General features: G+C 36.9%; 1 protein-coding gene across 4 annotated transcripts; it reads right to left on the bottom strand.

Annotated features, from left to right (window-relative positions):
• Positions 1-11363: 11363 nt before the first annotated feature.
• LIG4 (DNA ligase 4) lies at positions 11364-20492 on the bottom strand. Of its 4 annotated transcripts, none has more exons than XM_037067708.1 (3): positions 20160-20492; positions 17838-17909; positions 11364-15402 (listed from the first exon to the last, which is right to left on the bottom strand). In XM_037067708.1, the coding sequence occupies exon 3, from the start codon at positions 15372-15374 to the stop codon at positions 12639-12641; it is 2736 nt and encodes a 911-aa protein (XP_036923603.1). In that variant the 5' UTR covers positions 15375-15402; positions 17838-17909; positions 20160-20492; the 3' UTR covers positions 11364-12638. The 4 variants fall into 4 exon arrangements, with proteins under 4 accessions (XP_036923603.1, XP_036923602.1, XP_036923601.1 ...); XM_037067707.1 differs by lacking the exon at positions 17838-17909 and adding an exon at positions 16211-16281 and having other exon boundaries at positions 20160-20488; XM_037067706.1 differs by lacking the exon at positions 17838-17909 and having other exon boundaries at positions 20160-20488.
• Between the last annotated feature and the right edge of the window lie 544 nt (positions 20493-21036).

Here is a 21036-nt window from a genome sequence, read left to right as displayed (position 1 = left end):
CAGCTTTCTCTATTGTGCTCCTCAGATTTCTTCCAGACTTTGTACCGTAGCCATCACAAAGCTACTTTTTAGGTAATTATTTAGCAGCACTCCACTTCTGGAACTAAATATCTGTATTAGTTTTCTATTGCTACTTTCTCATCTGAAGGATAAAATTAAAAACCATCATTTCCTCAATCTCGTGCTTGTTGCAGGTGTTCAGTTTCTTGAGCCTGTGGACTCATAGCCACTTTTTCAGAGTCATCAAGGTGAAGAGACTGAGACTGTTTCAGCTGAGTCTTCAGACATAGTGGATTCAAGACAAGATACTCTTGGGTTCAGTCTGAACAACTGAGCAGAATTAAAATGGCTGTTTTATACTAGCAACATTTGGATTGACTTGCTATGTAGCAATAGTAACTGGAACAATAGTTCTAAGTTCAATTTTTGTTTTTTAATAGGTAAATTCATTTAAATTTTCTTTAAATGAATTATGAGAGTAAACAATCACTTGCTGGCAGAAATTTTAAAATAGCATACCATATCCCACTTGGGAATCTATTGTATATTTTAAAATATGCTAAAAATGAACTATTTCAGGATCACAAATATGTTAAAATACTTTCATTTTATTAGTTTTTGAAAATTACACTTCAAAAATCAAGTGGATTTTGCCCTGGCTGGTATAGCTCAGTGGATTGAGCGTGGGCCTGGGAACCACATGGTCACAGTTCGATTCCCAGTCAAGGGCACATGCCTGGGTTTCAGGCCAGTTCCCGGTTCCTGGCAGGGGACACACAAGAGGCAACCATACATTGATATTTCTCTCCCTCTCTCCTTCCCTTCCCCTCTAAAGATAAATAAATAAATAAATAAATAAATAAATAAATAAATAAAAATCTTAAAAAAAATCAAGTGGATTTTTAAAAAATAGTTGGGCTTTTTTTCTCTGAGTGGTTACAAAAAGTGAATATCTGAAGGTATTATTTGTGAATACAACTTTGCAAATACATACATTTTGGTTATGAATAGTGTTTTACTACCAATAAATAAGGGGAAAATCAGAAATAGTTTCAATATAGTTTTTCTTTTGTTTCACATTATTTGGGAATGGCTAGACCTTCAATACAATATATAAGAATTTTGATCAGATGAATATAATTTATTAATTTGGTGATAATCATCTTGATATTTACATGTAAAGTAACTTATATGCTCTTCATTAATTTGTTTTATTTTAGGTACTGCACTTTATTTTTCCTCTTTTGACTAAAAATTTATTATGAAAAAATGGAGTTATATAACTAAGAATAAGAACAATTCAAAACTGAATAAAGGCCCTAACCTCCACATCACATAGGGGTGTTCAGCTTAAGTGCTTGCTTAATTTCTACTTTATTTCTTTTTAAAATGCTTTCAAATTACTTCATTTTAAGAAACATTAATTATTCATTAATTCATCTGAAAGCCAAAGATATTAAAACAATTATGAACTTAAACATCTTTGTAAACCAGTGAGGTCCCTAAACTGTCAGTTGAAAATGATGATCTACCCTAAATCCAAGCACACTCCCTATTTCCAGTTGCCACTTAAGACTAAATTATATGACTCACAGCACCCTCTTATAGCTTTGAACAAGACCTAATTTCTGGCAGACAGGAAGTAAGTTACAAAATGAAGTGGAGGAATAATAAATTGTGCTAATAAATTAGCACAATTACCTGTAATTTTCTTTTTGGACTGTAACCCATCCCCCCACTATCCCCCCCAAACTCTTGCTTTAATAATTATAAAAACCATTATTAACAACATAAAAAGGACATACCTTCCTTAAATTATATAAATTATGAAATTTAGGGAACACATAGTACTGAATTGTATTTTTACCCTTAAATATTATGACATACATTTTGTAAGAATTTGAAGGGCAGTACTATTTGCCTAATTCAATTTACTTTTTTATTTCCTGAAATTAGACTTAAAATCTAGCTAATTTTCTAAGAGAGGCTTAGAAAATGCAATCTTATAGGAAGAAAGTATGTTTATACTGTTGGGAGAACAATAAGATTTCTCTTGAAGTGGGTAGTTTCTCTCTCTTGGCAAGTAGTTTGTTCATACTTATATTGATGAGAGAGATGAATAAAAAGGTCAAATCTATGAATGATAGTTTTATTTATATAAAATGGAGTAATCTCATTCATCCAAATCAAAAGATTGATGTAGATGAGAAGCCATTCCTTGGGAAAGCCTCCTCTAGATAAAATGCCATGCTTCTCCTCTGGATCTTCCTATAGGTGATCCATCAATCCCATCTAGCAACCAAATAGCTTCTCATTTTAAGAATAAAGGAACACAAATAGATGAACTTCAGGCTCTTGCACATATTAGATGTTATACTCTCCTGATTAACCAATGTGCAGGAGTTTATGTAGTGCTTTAAAGGGTCAGATATGGAATTAGAATACAGATTTTATTGCCAAAATCAACACAGTTTCCACTCTACCATGCTGCTTTTTTCCTTTCGCTTCAATTCTTTGATGTCTATTCAGTTTTTCTTCTGTTTTTCTTACTTCCTCAGCCTGACACCTTTCACATGTGTCCTTTATGTTTCCTGGAACTCAAATCTCCTGTTTCCATGTTATACTCATTGGATAGTGAAAAATTTAATTGGTTCTACATAGCTCCCTTGAACCTCATTAACATTATCTACGTGGAAGGTTAGAATCAGGAATAGCAGATAGAAAGCTATGGTGGTATTCCAGGTTATTAGTGTCTGAATTAGGGTAGTGGCAAAGACAGTCACAATGCTGAAGTTAAAAATAAAGATACTTTACTTTTAAATGAAAAAGAAGTCAATTAAATGAAAGCAGTTAACTTTTATAGGGCCTACCATGTGCCAGGCTTTATTCTAAACGTTTTATCTATCTTAACTCATTCAGTTCTCCTAACAACTATCTGGGGAAAGAATCTCCATTCTACAAATGAAAGAATGCAAGGCCTTGCTCTCCTAGAGCAGAGATTTGAACCCAAACATCTTGCTCCAGAGAACTTGCTATACAAAAACACGATATGAGTAGAATCTTCAGGGATGCCCCAGATCTCTAGAGTCTATGTGTTTTATATTAAGAATCTGTGGTATTTCTATACATGGAGCTGTAAGAGCAGATGAATCACTCAAGTGAGAGGATAACATGAAAAGGAAGACTGAAAATAGAACACGGAATGATGTCTATTTTAAAAGGAACAAGAGTAAAGAAGAAAAAACAAAGACCAAGATGACAAAGATATAAGGGGAGGTTAGGGTAGCAACATCCCTTTTCCATTTATTATGGTGTCTTTCACTGAGAAAAAGTTTAATATTTTATGCAGTTAGATGCATCAATGATTTCTATGAGTTGAGGTTTACAGTCACAAAGGGTTTTGTTTCTTTCATACCTAATTCCTGAATTATATTATTTCTGAATTTTTCTAATTATGATATATGTTGTTCTTTTATGTCTTTTATCATTTTCTCAATGTATTATAGCCTTTTTAAAATAGAAGTTTGAAGTTTTGATTTGGTTCATGGCCATTTTTTTCTTGCATGTTTTTATTGTCTATGAGAATGTTATTGTTATAATTATTATTCACATACATCATCGTACACTTAGCCTCAATATTTTTGGTTGTTTATTTTTAGGTGAGGTTAACTTTCCTTAACATTTAGGAGGAAATGTGGTAAATGATAACTTTCCCAATTTCCTTATCACTTAGGTTTTCCAGAATATGTGGTTTGCTTTCCTAAACCTGTTTCTTTTCTCTCTCTTGTCCCTATGTCGGCCACTTCTTATTTCACACCCAGTAGTTTATCTCCAGGCCTGGAAAGGATCTGTGGTAGCTCAGTCTTGAAAATTTTTAGGGTCCAGACTATGCCAGGCCCTTCAGATTTTGCTAAGGTTCCTTTCCCTCACCTGCTATTGGACTAGATAAAACCCCTCCCAGTTTTCCCAGTTTCAGTGGCTGTTTTCTCTGGTCCACTGTGCTTTCCAATATGTACCTGCTGACTATGCACTTTCTGGTTTTCTCAGGTCCCTCAGAGGTCTGTACAATCCCTCTGCTTTCTTCACACAGAAAATTTGGTTTTTAATGTGGAGATTTGTAGAGACTCAAGTACTATATATTAATGCCACCATCATCCCCAAGTTCAAAAGCTGTTGGTTTTTTTGAAGCATTGTCACATTTAAGAGTTTCCTATTTTTATTTGACTTTCATTTCTTCAAGGAAGAATGCTATTGAATTTCATATACTAATTTTTATTACTGCCTTTAATCTATTAATATAGTTATATGACCTAATATATTTAAAAATATTGGATTATCTTCACATTCATGAAAATTTTACACTACTTGGAAATATTTTATTGCTCTTCTCCTTGCAATATTTAATTTATAAAAAGTATTACTGGGATATTTTTCTGTGTGAATCTCTGTAGTCCATAGTCATTTTTATTATTTAAGTAATTTTTCTAAACACAATTTACACAGAATAAGATGTTTAAATCATAAATCCAGTGGTTTTGACATATATACATGCATACAGATGTGTATATGTGTACCTATATATATTTATATGTATACATGGATGTATATGTGTATATAAGTATATATGTACATATGTATATGTACAAAGTATACAGGTATGTATACAAAGTATACAAATGTTTACAAAGTATACAGGTGTGCTTATATGTGCACGTACACATGTGTATATGTATATGTACATGTGTATATACATGTCTTTGACTAACATATAAATGAAATGATTTATTTCCATCACTTCAGAAAGCTCCCTTTGCTCCTCTCCAGTTAATCTCCTTCCCCAGTGACAACTCTGTTCTGATTTCTATCAACATAGATTACCTTTCTCTTTTCTTGAACTTCATATAAATGGAATCATACAATATGTATGATTGGCTATTATGAAGAAAGTTTTGAACATTCTCAAGCAAATCATATTGTAAACAGCTTTTCCTTTTTCTTGTGTATATATCTAAGGATAGATTTACTGAGTCACAAATAAGTATATAACAATGTAAAAATGTTAATTTTTCAAAGTGTCATCATTTTACACTTCCACTAATAATGTATGAAAGTTCTGGTTGCTCCAAATACCATACTGTGTTTGTTAGATGTTACTATTAAGATTAATAAACCCTAAAAATTATTTTGAGAGATTTGTACATTTTTTCTATGCTCCAAAATACTTTAAGTATCAAAGTAATTGTGTGTTCCTTTAAAAGGTAACCCCCCTATGACATCTCACCATGAATCACCAGGGTTTGTTTGGTTAACCTGGCTTGTTAGATGGTGTCCCCTTCTTTGACAATGTAGCAAGTACATCTTTTCAGAAGGTGGTTCTCTTTTCTTCTTGATGGAAACCATGTATGTGTGTTCCCTTAACAGAATCTCCAACAAGCTCTTAACATTCATGGGAAGTAGAAATAGAGAGGTCAAACACTTTCTTTTTTAAGAAATTGTACATGTAATTTTAAGAGTGAAAGCCAGGAAATGAGACTAGCATTTTAGACAATTCTTTTTAAATGCTGTATGTGGAAAAAAAACCAGCAAAGCAACATAGGCTTGTTTAAATGTCGAGGGAGACAGTGTCTAAAAGGGTCGATAAGGAAACCAGAGACAGAAGGAACTGGCGATTATTCTTCTTTCCCTTCTACCCACTAAAATGTAAACTGAATGAAGGCAGGAATTTTTGTCCATTTTGTTTATTGCTGTTTGCCCAAGTACTGGAATACTATCTACATTTTACAAGATATTCATATTTGTGAATGATTAAATTTTAAAAGGGCAATGGAGTGCTTGGAATTCACATGTTGAAACCCTAGTTCTCAATGCTATGATATCTGGAAGTGGGGTCTTTAGGAGGTAATTAGGTTTAGCTGAATTAATAGGTCATGAAGCCCCCATGACGGCCGTAGTGTCCACTTAGAAAGAAGAGAGCAGGGCTGTCTCTCTCCACCATACAAGGATAACAGCAAGAAGGTGGCCATCTGTACAACAGGAAGAGGACACACACCAGAAACCCACCTTGCTGGCACCCTGATCTTGGACTTCTGGCTTCTAGAACTATGATACATAGTTTAACCTGCCCAGTTAGTGGTATTTTTGCTATATCAGCTTGAATGATTATAGGAAATATCAAGAAATTAGCCTTAGACAGAAGCCTAAAATATCTTGCTTAAAATTCATCAGGACACTTTCCTTGAGCTCCAGATACAACCATATTTTGTAGTATGGCACTTAAGGCCTTTTAAAATCTATCCTAATCTATTTATGTATATCTCCCCCCATACCTAAATCTGAGTATTTTACAAATATCCTCCCACACTTAAGCACTCTCCATGCTTTTACTTACAATCTGTCTTCCTTCTGCCAGGAAAAGCTCTCTACACCACTACAACTGACAAATTTCCACTTATCTTTCCAGATTCCACTCGCTCATTAACCCCATGCAAGAGGACTAGGTGAGAGCAGCAGATAAAAGAAGAAGAGCTCTCCACTGACAGGTGTTCAAACTGTACCCCAAAAGGTTGTGCGTTCTATCCCAGTCAGGGCACAGACCTAGGTTGTGGGTTTGATCTCCAGTAGGGGTGCAACTGATTAATGTCTTTTTTCTTTCCTTCTTTTTCTCTACCTTTCTCCCTCCCCTCCCCTCCCCTCCCTCCCTCCCTCCCTCCCTCTCTCCCTCCCTCCCTCCCTTCCTTCCTTCCTTCTTTCTTTCCTTCTCTCTCTCTCTCTCTCTCTCTCAAAATTAATAAACATGTTTTGGGGGGTCATAGAAAGCTGGAGTCCTTTCTAATGTATATGCTGGGTATCTTCATTCTGTCCTTAAACATTCAAAGTAAGATGGGAATTATTCCCATTTTTGTTCAAAATAATACTGATACTTGGATAGAACCAGGAGTGAGGCCCAGGGTAACTTGATTCTAAAGCTCACACTTCTTTTTCTGTACTGTATGGCTTTGGGGACAACCCATATTTCTTTAACTAGGATTGCATTCCAATTATCTTTACCTTCCAGTGCACTGTGAGTTCTTTGTGAGCAGAGCCTGTGTTATTCATCTTTTTACCAAAATGATTATCAAAGAGAATAAGAACTTAATATACATTAGCCGGAAGTAAGCAGTGGTAATTGTTTATAGAATAGCTTTAGTGCCGAATTCCACATTAGATGTTTTAAAACTAATTCAAACTATTTGCCCAAAAGTGAAGATTTCAAGGGTCCAAGGAGCCTTGTTAATTCTGATTGAAGGCAAGCACATGAGTATGAATGAATCACCTAGTCCAGCCACTGACTTTCCAAAAAGGTACCATCAGCCTGAAACATAAATGAACTCTTTTGGGAGACTATTAAGTGATCAGGAATGCAGAAAAAATTCCCCTTGAACAATAAATAGCTCATCCTGCTTTGTGGCAAGAAAGCATGGCCTTGGAGAGTAAGAGAAAAGTAGGTTTTTCAGTCTATTTCAAAGGATTTCCCATAAATTGTACAACAGTGAACTACACAAACCAAATGTCTTCATTGACAGAACTTAAATTCTACTGGTAGAAAATAACTTTGTAATAAAGTGGGGGAGTGTAAAGGAAAATATGAGAGATCTGAACAGTGTTTAAAGGAAAAGCAAACAAACCAGTATGACTGCAGTGTGGTGAGAGGGGTAGAGGGTAACTGGTAGGAAATGAAGTCAAAGACCTAACAGTTAATGTGGGGCTGTGTCAAACAAACTGTGGAAGTTAGAAAGACTTTGGAAGTTATGAAAGATGATTTCAGTAGTTTTGACCAGGTGATTAACATGATCTGACTTGCATCTTTAAACAAATTTTGTTCTGGAGAACAGACAGCAGTGGAGTAAGACCACAAGGAGGAAAGAACATTATGAGGGTATGGGAGTAGTTCAGTGAGTAACAGGGGCGGAAACTATGGTTATCAGTAAGAATGGTGAAAGGTCATATTCTGAATGTAATTGGAAGCTCTATCCAAGATTTACTATGTACTGTAAGTATGAGAACAGAGGGAGTCAAGGAGGGGGATGCTAGGAAAAACCCTATTTGTTTGAGAAATGAAGAGTACAATGGGGGATATTCGTAGATGAAATTATGTGATCTAAGATTACTTCAAAATAACCCGCCAGTTAATCATTGATAATTGTTGAGACAAGATGATTGCACATACAGCTTTATTATACTATTCTCTTTTGTATTTAAAATTGTTTTATAATATTAATACTTTTGATAATTTTAAAGAATATTTATAGTTAGACACATTAAGCTTGAGAGGCCCATCAGACTTCATGTAAAGATATTAGATATATTAACAGGAGTTCAGCAAAGAAATCAGGGCTAACAAATTGTGGGGGTTATCAGCATATTTAAAGCCATGGGACAGAATGAGAATACCCATGGAGTGAATGAGAATAAAGAATAAGTCCATGCAGGGCTGGGAATACAAGAAAGAAAACTGTACTTGAACAAAAGTTAAATTAAAAAAAAAAGAATAAGTCCAATAATAAGAAAGTGAACTCTCCAACATTTAGAGATGAAAAAATCTTGAAAGGCATTTTTGCCAGTATTTCACAACGCATATTAAGTCACTAAAAACTATGTAACTTTGAATCAGTAATTCCATCTCAGGAATGTATAAGAAATGAATAGAACTAGTGTATAGAGACTATATAAGAGATTTATTATAAATGCTCATTAGGAAAATAGAAGGGAGGGGGGTGACAGGGTGAAATAAACTGAAAGTCAAACAATGGGCTGGTTTGGATACATTACAGAACATTCAAAGGAATATTGTGCAGCAATTAAGAATGGTGGATGTATAAAAATGCCTTTGATTTCTGAATATTGACTTTGAACCCCACTGTTCTGCCAAATTCGCTTTTTAGGTCGAGAAGTTTTTGGTGGCATCTATAGGGTTTTCTATGTACACTATCATGTCATCTGCAATGACAGTTTTACTTCCTCCTTTCCAATTTGGATGCTTTTATTTCTCTATCTTGTCTGATTCCTGTGGCTATGACCTTAGAGAAGGGTTTGATCTCCAAAATATATAAAGAACTCACACAACTCCACTCCAAGAAGACAGACAACCCAATCAGAACATGAGCAAAGGACTTAAACAGACACTTCTTCAAGGAGGACATACAGAGAGCCCAGAGACATATGAAGGGATGCTCAGCATCACTAGCCATCAGAGAGATGCAAACTAAAACCACGATGAGATACCACTTCACACTAGTAGAAATGGCCATCATAAACAAATCAGCAAACAAATGTTGGCGAGGTTGTAGAGAAAAGGGAACCCTAGTGCACTGGTGGCAGAAATGTAGACTGGTACAGCCACTATGGAAAATGGTATGGAATTCCCTCAGAAAACTAAAAATGGAACTGACTTTTGACTCAGAAATCCGACAAGAACCCTGAAACACCAATCCAAAAGAACCTATGCACTCCAATGTTCATAGCAGCACAATTCACAATAGCCAAGTGCTGGAAGCAACCTAAGTGCCCATCAGCAAATGAGTGGATCAAAAAAACTGGTGTGTTTATACAATGGAATACTACTCATCAAAAAGAAAGAAGGAGCTCCTACCCTTCGTGACAGCATGGATGGACCTGGAAAGCATTATACTAAATGCAACAGGCCTAGCAGTGAAAGAGAAATACTATGTGATCTTACCTATAAGTAGAACTTAATCAACAAAATAAGCAAAATACAAGAGACATTGAAATTCTGAACAATCTGACAGTGACCAGAGAGGAGAGAGGGAGAGGGATAATAGAGGATAGGGCCATCAAGGAACATGTATAAAAGACACATGGACAAAGGGGATAGATTTAAGAGTAGGAGATGGAGGGGTGGGGCAGGAGAGCCTGGTGGGGTGAAAATGGAGACGACTGTACTTGAACAATAAAAAAATAAATAAACTGAAGGGAAAAAAAAGAATGGTGTAGGTATAGTCTCAAAACTTACTAAGTGGGAAAAGCATCCTAGTTTGTTTTACATGCATTTGTTACACTATAATGTACATATTTTGCACTAACCTTACTATCAATAACCTAAAATGGTAACTGTCATAATATTTGGTGGTAAAATCATGTAATTTTCCCCCACTTCATTAACCTGGTGTTGGGAACTGCTCTGCCTGGTTTCAGAAATTGTAACTATCTCCCCTAGCCAAAGATGAATGAATGACCTCTGGAATACAAGCCAAAGAAGACAAAAGCATGTCCCTGGTAGCAGACACTGCCTCTGCTTACTCCCCTGCCCCCAAAGCATGGTCAATGTCTATGACAGGTAAGACTCCTCACAGCAAGGAGCAACCTAAGCCAGACATGATCACTTGGGAGGCCATTCATGGAAGGACTTCGGGGTCTGCAATGAAGAGGGAGCAATGAGCCCTTGACCCCCGGCTATTCTGACATAAACCAAGTCCCCTGTCCTCTGGGAGAAGTGCTTCCTGGCTCTAATCCACTTAAGACTGAAAACCTGTGTGGGGAGGAGGTGCAGTCCCTTGCCTGGCTAGAGCGGGATCCAGGTGATCAGGCATAAGAAAGAATTCCTAAAAGTCCTGTGAAGCCTGCTTTGCTAAGAGTGTTTTCATTCATATGGTCTGAGCAGGAAATGAGTATGTCTCCCAAAGTTTCTGCAACCCCCTTTCCTAACAGACACTGACTCAGACTAAGCCCTCAGATTTCTTTGAAATGTTATCTACTGTTTGATCCTTACCACCTGTATTCCTGTGTATTACAACCCAATAAAAGCCATTGAGGAAGGGGCTCCTGGCCTTTCTCCTCTGAGAGATTGGCCACCTCTCCTCCCCAAGCAGATCATGTCTTGGTAGTGTTACTTTCATCTGTGGAGGACAGGGGAACTTGAGGGTAGAGTCACCCCCACAACCTGGTATTTTGTAATTTTCTCAATAGATATAAAATTATGTAAGATTAATTAATGTTTAGGTTAATTTTTAAATAAAGTTCATTAAGGAATATGATATACAAATGACGTTAAATAGGAGCTGTATTTGAATCAATCAAAAATTATGTAGCCGTGGCTGGTGTGGTTCAGTGGATTGAGCACTGGCCTGGGAACCAAAGGGTCACAGGTTCGATTCCCAGTAAGGGCACATACCTGGGTTGCAGGCCCAGTCCCCAGTTGTGGGCACAGATGAGGTAACCACACATAGATGTTTCTCTCCCTCTTTCTTTCTTTCTCCCTTCCCCTATCTCTAAAAATAAATAAATGAAATCTTTAAAAATATTATACTGATACCATAACATCTGACTGAAATAACATTGTTTTAAAATAAGCATATCATAGGAAATTATTTAATAGTATATAAATATTTTATTTAAATTAAGAAATATAACAAAATCACATACATTTGTTCCACTGTTTGGGTAACATTTCTAATTATAAGTAACCTACACATTTTCTCAGAATACCAAATTCCAAGTATTTCAATGGTGTCATGAAAGTCTATTTTTCAAAATGTATAAGCTATATTCCAAAATTTAATATTTAAATCTAGACACAATATATACTATGTACACTGACTTTAAATAACCTAAAGATAAATAAGTTATATTAAAAGTCCAAGCAATTTATTTTTCTGTAATGAAAGTTACAACACAACTTGCCATTTTGACACTTACTCAATGAACAATATCTAGAAAAATCACTCTGTGAAATATCATTTATACTGGAGTACAAATTCACATAAAAATACTTTACTTAAAACATACTCTATTTTAGAAAAAAGTTAAATGTGGGCCAAGGACTTTTAAAATCTCTGGTGTTTTTTTTTTTACTCAAACTGATCCAAGATTTTAGACCATTAAGTGTCATTCCATTCCTAATTTAGCTAATGACATCACTAACAAGGTCTTATTTGTGAGCTTGATCTTAATCTTAAAAAATAACTTTGTTTACATTTTATGATGAAAAGAATTTTAGCTTTCACTTTAAAAGGCCTATTTTACAAGTTCAATTTAACAATTCTGCTTTTTTCCAACAACACTTTTATTAGATAAAATCCTGTTTAGGTCAATACTATGGCTCTAAAAGCTTCTGTATGTATTTTATTTATTAATATCTGACTCAAACATCTATATTTCTATAGGAATATTATATAAATATGGTTTCTTTTTTTTTGAGGCTGTGTTTCTGAGGACACAGGTGGCTGGGCTGCTCTGTGTCCCTCTACTGACTTTTTTAAAAAAGTTAATTCTTGTTCAAGTACAGTTTTCTGTCTTATATTCCCAGCCCTGCCCCCCCCCATTTCTGCTCCCCACCTTAGTTATTGTCCATGTGTCCTTTATACTTAAGTATCATTTCTTTAAACTACTTATTTCATCTTGGTTATAAAAATGCCCAAATACTATTTTGCTAATAGTAGTAATAGTATTTTTTTTCTTTCTTGGCTTTGAGCCATTCAGTCTCTTTTCTACCTCAAAAGTTACAAGAAGATTCTTATTTTCCTGTACCAATTTTGTTCAAACACAGATTTTTAAGGGCTAAAAGAATTTAGTTTAATATTTTCTCATTACCACCTGTTAGGAGTTGGCCAAGTCAGATGCTTTCATCACTAGAAAAACTAGCTTTAAATCAAATATTCATTTTCCTCCTGTAACTCACATCTGTCTATTGAATCAGTTACCCATTCTTCTTGTAGAATTTTAAACTTTCTCTTAAGGGTTCTTCGAAAAGCTTTAAAATCTGCAACACGACTATGATCCTTCCCAATGATTACATGAGATACTCCTTGAGCTAAATAAGAAACTACTTTTGCTCCATGAAAACGAAGCTCTAAGGCTGTCATAGCTAATCTTGTTCCCTCGATTTTGCTATTCAAGTCATTAATAACAGTATACAAGTCCAAATAAATAGTGTGGTGTCGAAACATACTGAGGGGAGAGTAGTCCCAGGAATACCGACATTCTAAATCCGCAATCACAGAAGCCATTTCTTTAGGAGTCTGTTCACTAAGACTTTTAATTCCTGTGAACACTTCCTTCAGTTGCTTCAAATCCGTATCAGTGAAATAACTATCACCATAACAATCATATTCACGGGCAAAATGCTGTTTTGTTGATGGGCACATATGAGTCATAAAGCGAGGCTGCCACGGCACACAGCTTTTCGTCCTGAAACATTCTAGCAGCCACTCAGGCTTGACAACATCATGTTTATCTGAAGAAATTATGTTTTTCACTCTTATGTTCTCAGACCCTGCAATAACACAGTAAGTGTCTGGGCCTGGATTTTGTACTATATAACCACCAAATTCTGCAATTCTGTTCTCCAGATCAGGCTTTGGATGGCTACTTATTCCACTCATAACACAAAACTCCACATCTTCAAATATATTGGAAACTTTGTTTATGTTAGAAAGGTTAGGTGCTTTTAAGTGCTCGATAATTCCAATAACTTTCTTCATCCTTGGGGCAGCTTTCCTCTTTTTTTCTTGTGGTCCGTCATCACCACCAACACAAAAGTGTTTAGATGCAAGCTTTCCAGATGCTTTCCCTCGAAGTTGTTCTAAGTCATCCAGAGTCATGCATTCATGCCACTCTTTGTCTTCTCTTATCTTCTCAATTCGTGGAAAACGCAAAGTGCAGCCAGTTTTATACATGTCACTGGGAACAATCTCTGTTGCTTTAATCTGGACAATGACAGAATTACAAGGTTCAATGTATACTTCTGGCTTCTCCGTTCCACATAAAATGCTACTTGGTGGAGCTTTTTTATGAAAAGGTTTCCAGTGTTTGGCCAACTTCAAACCCAGATCATATAGTTCTTTCATGGTGTAACCTGAGCCAACACGACAAAGTGTATGAAACACGGATGGTTTTTCATCAGAAGGGGGCTTCTCTGCTACAGCACACAAAAAATGAGACATCATTCCACCACGTGAACCTTTACCCCAGTAGCCCCCAACAATTATGATGTCCAGTTCGTCCACCAGTCCAGTTACATATTCTGGCTTAATTTTTAACCATCCTTCACCTCTTTTGTCTGGCTTATAAATGGATAGAGGATGTTTTATCATGATTCCCTCTTCTCTTTTATCTATTGCTTCATTTAGAGCATCGATTACTTCTTTATTAGTATGAGCTTGAGTTTTCTGCACTATTTCTATTCTACCTGGTATTGGTGTAAAAATACTACTAAGAATTTCATACCTCTTTTTCAGGGTTTCATGTCCCAGCTTTTTATTATTGACCATCAATACATCAAAAACACAATAACAAGTTTGCAGATCAGAATATTCTACCATTCTTTTAATATCAAACTTATTTCCCTTTTGCATAAAATTTTGGGTATTAGGATTGTAGGCCATCATCTCACCATCAAGGATACAAATTTGTATATCTGTTTTGAATGCATTATGAATGAATGGTGTGAGAGAACCCTCCTGAGAAGAAGCACCAAACTGTTCTGTATATTTATATCCATTTCGTGAGAAGTACTCATATACATCACCATCTTTGTGCATTTGCATACGTTCACCATCTAGCTTGGTTTCAATGTAGAAACTCTGGTTTTTCATGTCCTTCTCAATTCGCTCAATATCTGCTATTGCGGCTAACATTGGCTTAAAGGGAGAGAATAAAGTGATAGAAATATCACTAAGTCCTACTGAAGGATCATGCAGTTGCCTACAGACTTTCTCCAGATCTGTGGTGACATTATGCAACTCAACAGCATCGTTATGAAAAACAGAAAATACAGTTTGCTCACTAAAACCAAGCTTTAAGTCCTTTACAATCATCCGTATAAGCCACTTTTGTTCAAGTGCTGAACACTTACTTATAAGGTGAAGAAAACTCTTCTTTACTAGGTCCTTTCTTCTGGCAGAGTTATTGCTGGCAATTGAGTCTAAAATGTCATTTACTTGCTGTATGGTTAATTGTCCTTTCTGTAAACATCTTGGTTTCAATACGAAGTATGCAATCATTGCAAAGTCTCCAGCATCTCCACGAGTTCCAGTAGGTGTTCTGTAATTTAGAAGTTTAAGAGCATCCTTTCCTCCTCTAGGTAAATTGAGCAATTCAATATAAAGCTTAGCAAGCATAGTTTCTTTGATCCCATAGGCATCTCTCTCTCTTTCTAGCTGAGGAAGAATAAGTCTCATTGCTGGATAAAAAGAGTCTGTGACATCATTTTGGTTCTTATGAAGGGCATCATGAAATTTCCTCCAAGAATCTAAAAATTCCCTGAAGTATCTGATTTTATCTGCACGTCCTTTACTTCTCTGTATTCGTTCTAAAGTTGAACATAAATCTGCAAAAGGAACGTGAGATGCAACAGTTTGTGAGGTTTGTGAGGCAGCCATAGAAGCGACGCGGAATCTTCTGGTTCAACTAATAAAACAGAAAGAGAGTAACTTTAGTAAAAGATGAAATTCAACTAAATATTTAATACAAAGACCTTACAGAAGATCTGGTTCATAATATTTGCTAAAAGAAAACTGATCAATGCTATAAATTCTACAAATAATGTCCTTTCTCAATTTCTACATTTAATAATCATCATCTAATTTACCTTAATTCTATTTAGTCTTTATTATCAAAAGTTGTCTCATTCCACGTATTTACAACATTAAAATTAATCATTTTAATTCTTTCTTCCTAAACTGCAGCTTCTATTGAAATTAATTATTCTATTCCTTGTTTAGCACATAATGCAAAAGATGACTGCTAATACTGAAAACAACAGATTAAGGCTCAATTCAGTATATCTGAGCTTCTGACGTAAGGCATTTCCTTATATTTCTCTTCTCGGTCAGACACAGAACCAGAAACAGGCTTCTTAAAACAGATGTTTTCAACAAGTCATTAGCTTACTGAATTGAAATTTGGCTTTGTAGGAAGTTCATAGACAGGGCCCTTCCACACACACACACAAATGGTATCTTCTCCTTTCAGATTAACAAAGTCTATATCTTTATTTACTTCTACTTCTTCACTGCTAGCTATGTTGAATCACTCTGGAATTCAAAACCCAATTCAAAATACCCTCTTCATAAAATCTTCACTTGACCCGTCTCTTTTAACTCTATATTTGATCATAGTTATTTACAGTTTTATAAACTTAAATTCATTAGTACACTTTTTTGTTTATATTCCCTGCTAGTTACCACCCAGCCCAACCCTCAACCCAAACACTCACCGACTGCACATAAACCAGGCACTATGTTCTGGGCATATACACTACGGAGCAGCACTAAGACGGCACACAGCCTGCAAAGAAAACGGGACATAATGGCGTGGACAAAACCGGGCCGCATATGAAACCTGACAAGCTCAGAGGAGGCTTCTGTGGTGGACTTACAAACTCAGAGACCTAAAGTAACCACATAGGATGGTCTGAAATGAAAACTTTTTAACTGAAAGCAGTTCAGGGTGGGTAGTCATGTCCTAAGGCAGTAGTTTTCCCTGAAAAAGGTGAGTTTTCACCTTAACTAAGCCTGTCTGTGTCTTTTTACATGTAGGGTAACATACCTGGTAAATACGCCTTTGCAATAACCAAGTAAGTTCCCTTTTTCCAGATCCCCCTCACAGCTCAAGTGGGAAGACCACAAATCCCCTCACTGTTATCAAATTAATTGCTGACTGTTAACTATATTGTATCCACCTATGTAAAAAAAAGTATGCATATATCATTTTACTTTTTATCCAATCCTAGAGATTCCACCTTTTCTTTCTCCTGCCTCCTTAATCTATCACCAATGGATTTCATGTAATCCTCTTATGTTTTATCTTTTGAATATAATGTATAAAATGAGGTGCAAAACTATAGGAAACCTATCCTCGTGGCATGGGGGATGCCACGACTTGGAAAACTGGCAGGGAGTGAGGTTGGCACACAGGACCCGAGCCCATGGATCAGATTTCCCATGGGGAATCAAGCCTCCATTGTACCTAATCTGCTTTGAGGCTTGCTTTTTGCTAAAACTCCCTAGCCCTGAATTGAGGCAGAAAATGTTTACTGCATATCTTTAAAGGAACTTCCTAAAATCTGTGCTAAATCTCCCAGGTACGGAGTGTAACCAGTTGAACCACTTTTCCCCTTGCATCTGCCACATCCTATTCTTTGAAGTAATTAGCAACATTCTTTCCTTTGTTAGCTATAAAAGGTAATCACCTACAGGGAACCTGTGCATAGTAAATGAGGACCATCCTCCATGTAATGTACCGAGAAAATCAATAAAAGCCTGTCTAGGGAGGGGTCAGGGCCCTCTCTCACTTAGAGAGTGGTCATGCCATCCCTTTTTCTCCATAGGACTTCTGTAGTCTGTGTGACTTTGTTCACTGAAGCCACAACACAGGGACCCCGTGGGCTGGGGTCCACATCACAAAACTGACATTTTTCTGCATCATTTTATCAACTCATTGAGGTTTTGCTTCCTGGTAATTGTCAGTTTGGCTCAAATAAACTCATAAAAATTCTTATGGGTTTGAATGTTTCTTGTGTTGACAATGGGAACTATTATAAAACGGTAAGTTTTTTAACAAAAACAAAAACAGCAAATGTCATGACATAAAGCTTTTCAGGAGAGTATCTTCTAAAGTTAGAGACAAAATAACATGTGGTTTGATGTGCTAAGGTCTAGAATATTTCCCAAAATAGTCACAAGAAGTGTGAAATTTATTTGACGTTTTAAATACCCATGCAAGTTCTATTAGAATCTATAAGGTATCAGAACTACTTTAATATACTTTAAACTATGTAACACTAACTTTTCAAAGAAACTTTGAGTAAAAATTTGAGCTCTAGGAGCAGACTTTGTTTTTACCTTATGGTTTCAGATGCCTCCTGGTATATCCCATGTACCCAATGAGCGCAGAGTAGGGAATGGGGGAATCTGCTATAGAGGAGAGACCACAAAATCCCCCATTCCAGCAAACAAAAACAATCATATATACTATTAGTACAAGGCTACAATAGCTAGCACAAGAAATGGAATGGCTCACTACTGTAAAACACTCACTAAACTGTCAGTCTCTAGAAGTCAGAAAATGATGGAATTTGTGCCACTAGTGATTGGTGAGACAGGTTTACTTGCTGAATGAATTACTAAATGCCTAAAGTTGAATTTGTGGGAAACCACATTAGAGAATGCCAGGGGAGGGAGGGAAGGACAGACAGACAGACAGACAGACACACACACACACACACACACACACACAAACACACGGCTGTGGGCATTCAGTTTGATTAAAAGCATTCAATAGCTATGACGGCACTGGGAAAGATTCACAATAACCACTGACTGGCCTAGAGGGGGAAAAGCCACATTTTTCAATCTAATTCCTAAACCAAAAAAAAAACAACAAACAAAAAACCCACTTCTACTGAGTCAGTTAGACCAAGAGACAAGCTCATGAGACTATATCTTAGGATAGTCTTTGAATATAGTAACTGTTTCCTCTCAGTGTCTCTCATTTGCATAACTGAATGCACCACCTGGTTATGCATATTTACTGTCTTACCCCTCGAATGTATATTCGAGGGGTAAGACAGTAAAGTTCTAGTATCTAATGTTATTTTTATAATTTACACAATGCATGTTACAGTTTGTGAAGACATACTTCTTTAAGTGTTCAAGTATTGGTATACAGTTTCAACCTATCTGTAGACTCTATATGGTCTCAAAGTCAGTTTCCCTCAACAAGTCCCAGGTAAATACTCAAGTAATTTCATACTAATGTTGAAATCTAGTTATGGGTGTAGATACACACACACACATAAGACTGCTATATCGATAACAGGATCCCAAAGTTAATACAACATGAATAGACTTAAATATTTTTACTTATTTAAAGTGTATTTTGACACAACATTAAGATTTCCACCACCCTGGCCAAGAAGCTCTGTTGGTTGGAGTACTAACCTGCAGGTTTGGGGGTTTCATCCCCAGTCAAGGCACATGCAAGAATCATACAATAAATGCATAAATAAGTGGAACAACAAATTGATGTTTCTCTCTCCTGGCTCTAAAATCAATTTTAAAAGATTTCCATTGCTTTTTACATGATCTCTAATTTTATTTTCTGGATGCTGAGGTGTTTTTAGCTGAAGTTTTCAATTTGTGAAAAAATAAAGCAAGGTTTGTGATCAGGGCACAGGATCTGAGGTCCAAGAAATGTGAGTTCAACTGTGGACTCTAACACTTAATGGCTATGTGATATGTGGTAACTATTCAATTTCTCTAGGACTCAGTTTCCTTAAGGGTAAAATGGGATTAAGAACTATAGAAATTAAGATAAGAATGACATCAGATCATTTACTTAAGGTGCTTAACACAGTACCTAACATTTAGTAAGTCCTTCATAAATTTTAGTACTATAACGCTTGCTGATCCAAGCAATACTTAGAAAATATTACAAAACACTAAGCAGGTAAGGGGGGCACTTCATTTTTTTAAAACAATAAGCAAAGCTTTCAAGAGAATGAATATAATTAGTACACAATAATGACTTATCCATTCAGCTGCTGCCTATAATGTCCTGATGTGACACAACAAAACACACTAGCAAGCTTGTGAATATGGGAGATGATTCAAAGTTATCTTATTGGAGAGAAAGTGAAGTTCCTTCCTGGAACCCAGAACGAGATGATGTGCTTCTTCCCTATGAGACAAAGCGTTTACACTACCGTATCTTCCACAGCACTTTCTGACATTCCGGGACAATCAGCAGAAAGAAATCAGAGTTAAGAAAAAGAATGAAGCTTGAGGGAGCCAGTATGTTAATGAAAGACAAAGTGTAAGAAAAGGAACAAATAATTCTCTCCAAGCCTCTGTCTCTCCTTTTAACTCCACCGGTGCACGCCTGCAAAATCACGAGAGCCGTCCACATCACTCCTCCACCCCCAAACAAAACCTTCATTGGATCACGGGTGAATCCCTGGCCCTAGACAAACCCCATTACCTCTCTGAGCCCAAAGGTGTCCTTTTGAGAGGGGGGTGTTCCTCAGAATCACGATACAGGCAATTAAAACCACTAACGCAGTTCTTGAGAGACAAACATCTCCGGGGATGGGGTCTGGTTTGAACCCTACCCACAGACTCAGCCTTTAACACAGCGCGGTCACCAGTTCTCTCCGTACCACTCACCTACGGATCCAGGGGGCGGTTGAACTCAAGAACTCTGGGTCCAGGAACAAGAAAAATGAACTTTTTAAGCATTTGTTGGCCCCTGCTGCTTTGGGAACACTTGTCCAGCTTCCGCCTGCCCAGACTTCACCTGTGGCTCGCCCCGTGGACTCTTGAGGTCCCTCCCGGGCCAGGCTGCCCCACAAACCTCCTACAAGACACGAATGCTGAGATGCCTCCACCAAACCTAAACCCGAAGCCCAAAGAGCCCGTTCGCCAGCTGCTCCTGGCGCAGGTGCAGTAGCCACTTGTGGTTAGCGAGGCTGTGACGTTAGGAAAAGGATGTGCGCCTGCGTAGTTTCCTCTGGAGGCTGGGAAAGCCGAGGAGTAGGAATCGCGCGCAGGCGTGGTGATTCTCTCGAAAGGTCCTGGAAGAATCAGGCACCTCCCAAGGGTGCTGAGGCCCTGAGAAGTTCTCTGGTAGCATTGTGACTAGAAGCGCAGCTTCTAATAGCCTCCCAAAGCAGCGGGTGCTTTGTACAAGAGGTTGACTCATGAGAATTGATTTCGTCGCTGAGACCCAAGAACACTTCGCGCACTGGCTCCTTTCTTAGACCACGAATGAACCTGATCCCTCCCTGTGCTTTGCTGCTCCTTAGCAAGGGACAGCCACTCAGTTCTGTTCTATGTTTATAAACAGTGGTACCAATACTTATTTTGCAGTTTGATTGTGAAAGCACAGTTGAAGAGGGCATCTTCCATTCCAAAACATCTGTTGTTATTTAAGTGGAAAAATTGGCTTTTGCAGTATTGTTTAAAGCTGTCCATTCCTACTAGTTTTTCATGATGGCACAACTTTGATGTGAGTTCTTGTCTCTTAATACAGAAATAATACATA

This window comes from Sturnira hondurensis, unplaced genomic scaffold (assembly GCF_014824575.4).
Source record: "Sturnira hondurensis isolate 20B ecotype Veracruz unplaced genomic scaffold, ASM1482457v3 Scaffold0017394, whole genome shotgun sequence".
Taxonomy (NCBI): Eukaryota; Metazoa; Chordata; class Mammalia; order Chiroptera; family Phyllostomidae; genus Sturnira; species Sturnira hondurensis.
The sequence above is the reverse complement of the archived record's forward strand: the minus strand, read 5'-3'. Positions and strand labels throughout refer to the sequence as shown.

Coding starts and splice junctions, on each gene's coding strand:
- LIG4 (XM_037067708.1), bottom strand. CDS start 15,374: ATGGCTGCCTCACAAACCTCACAAACTGTTGCATCTCACGTTCCTTTT.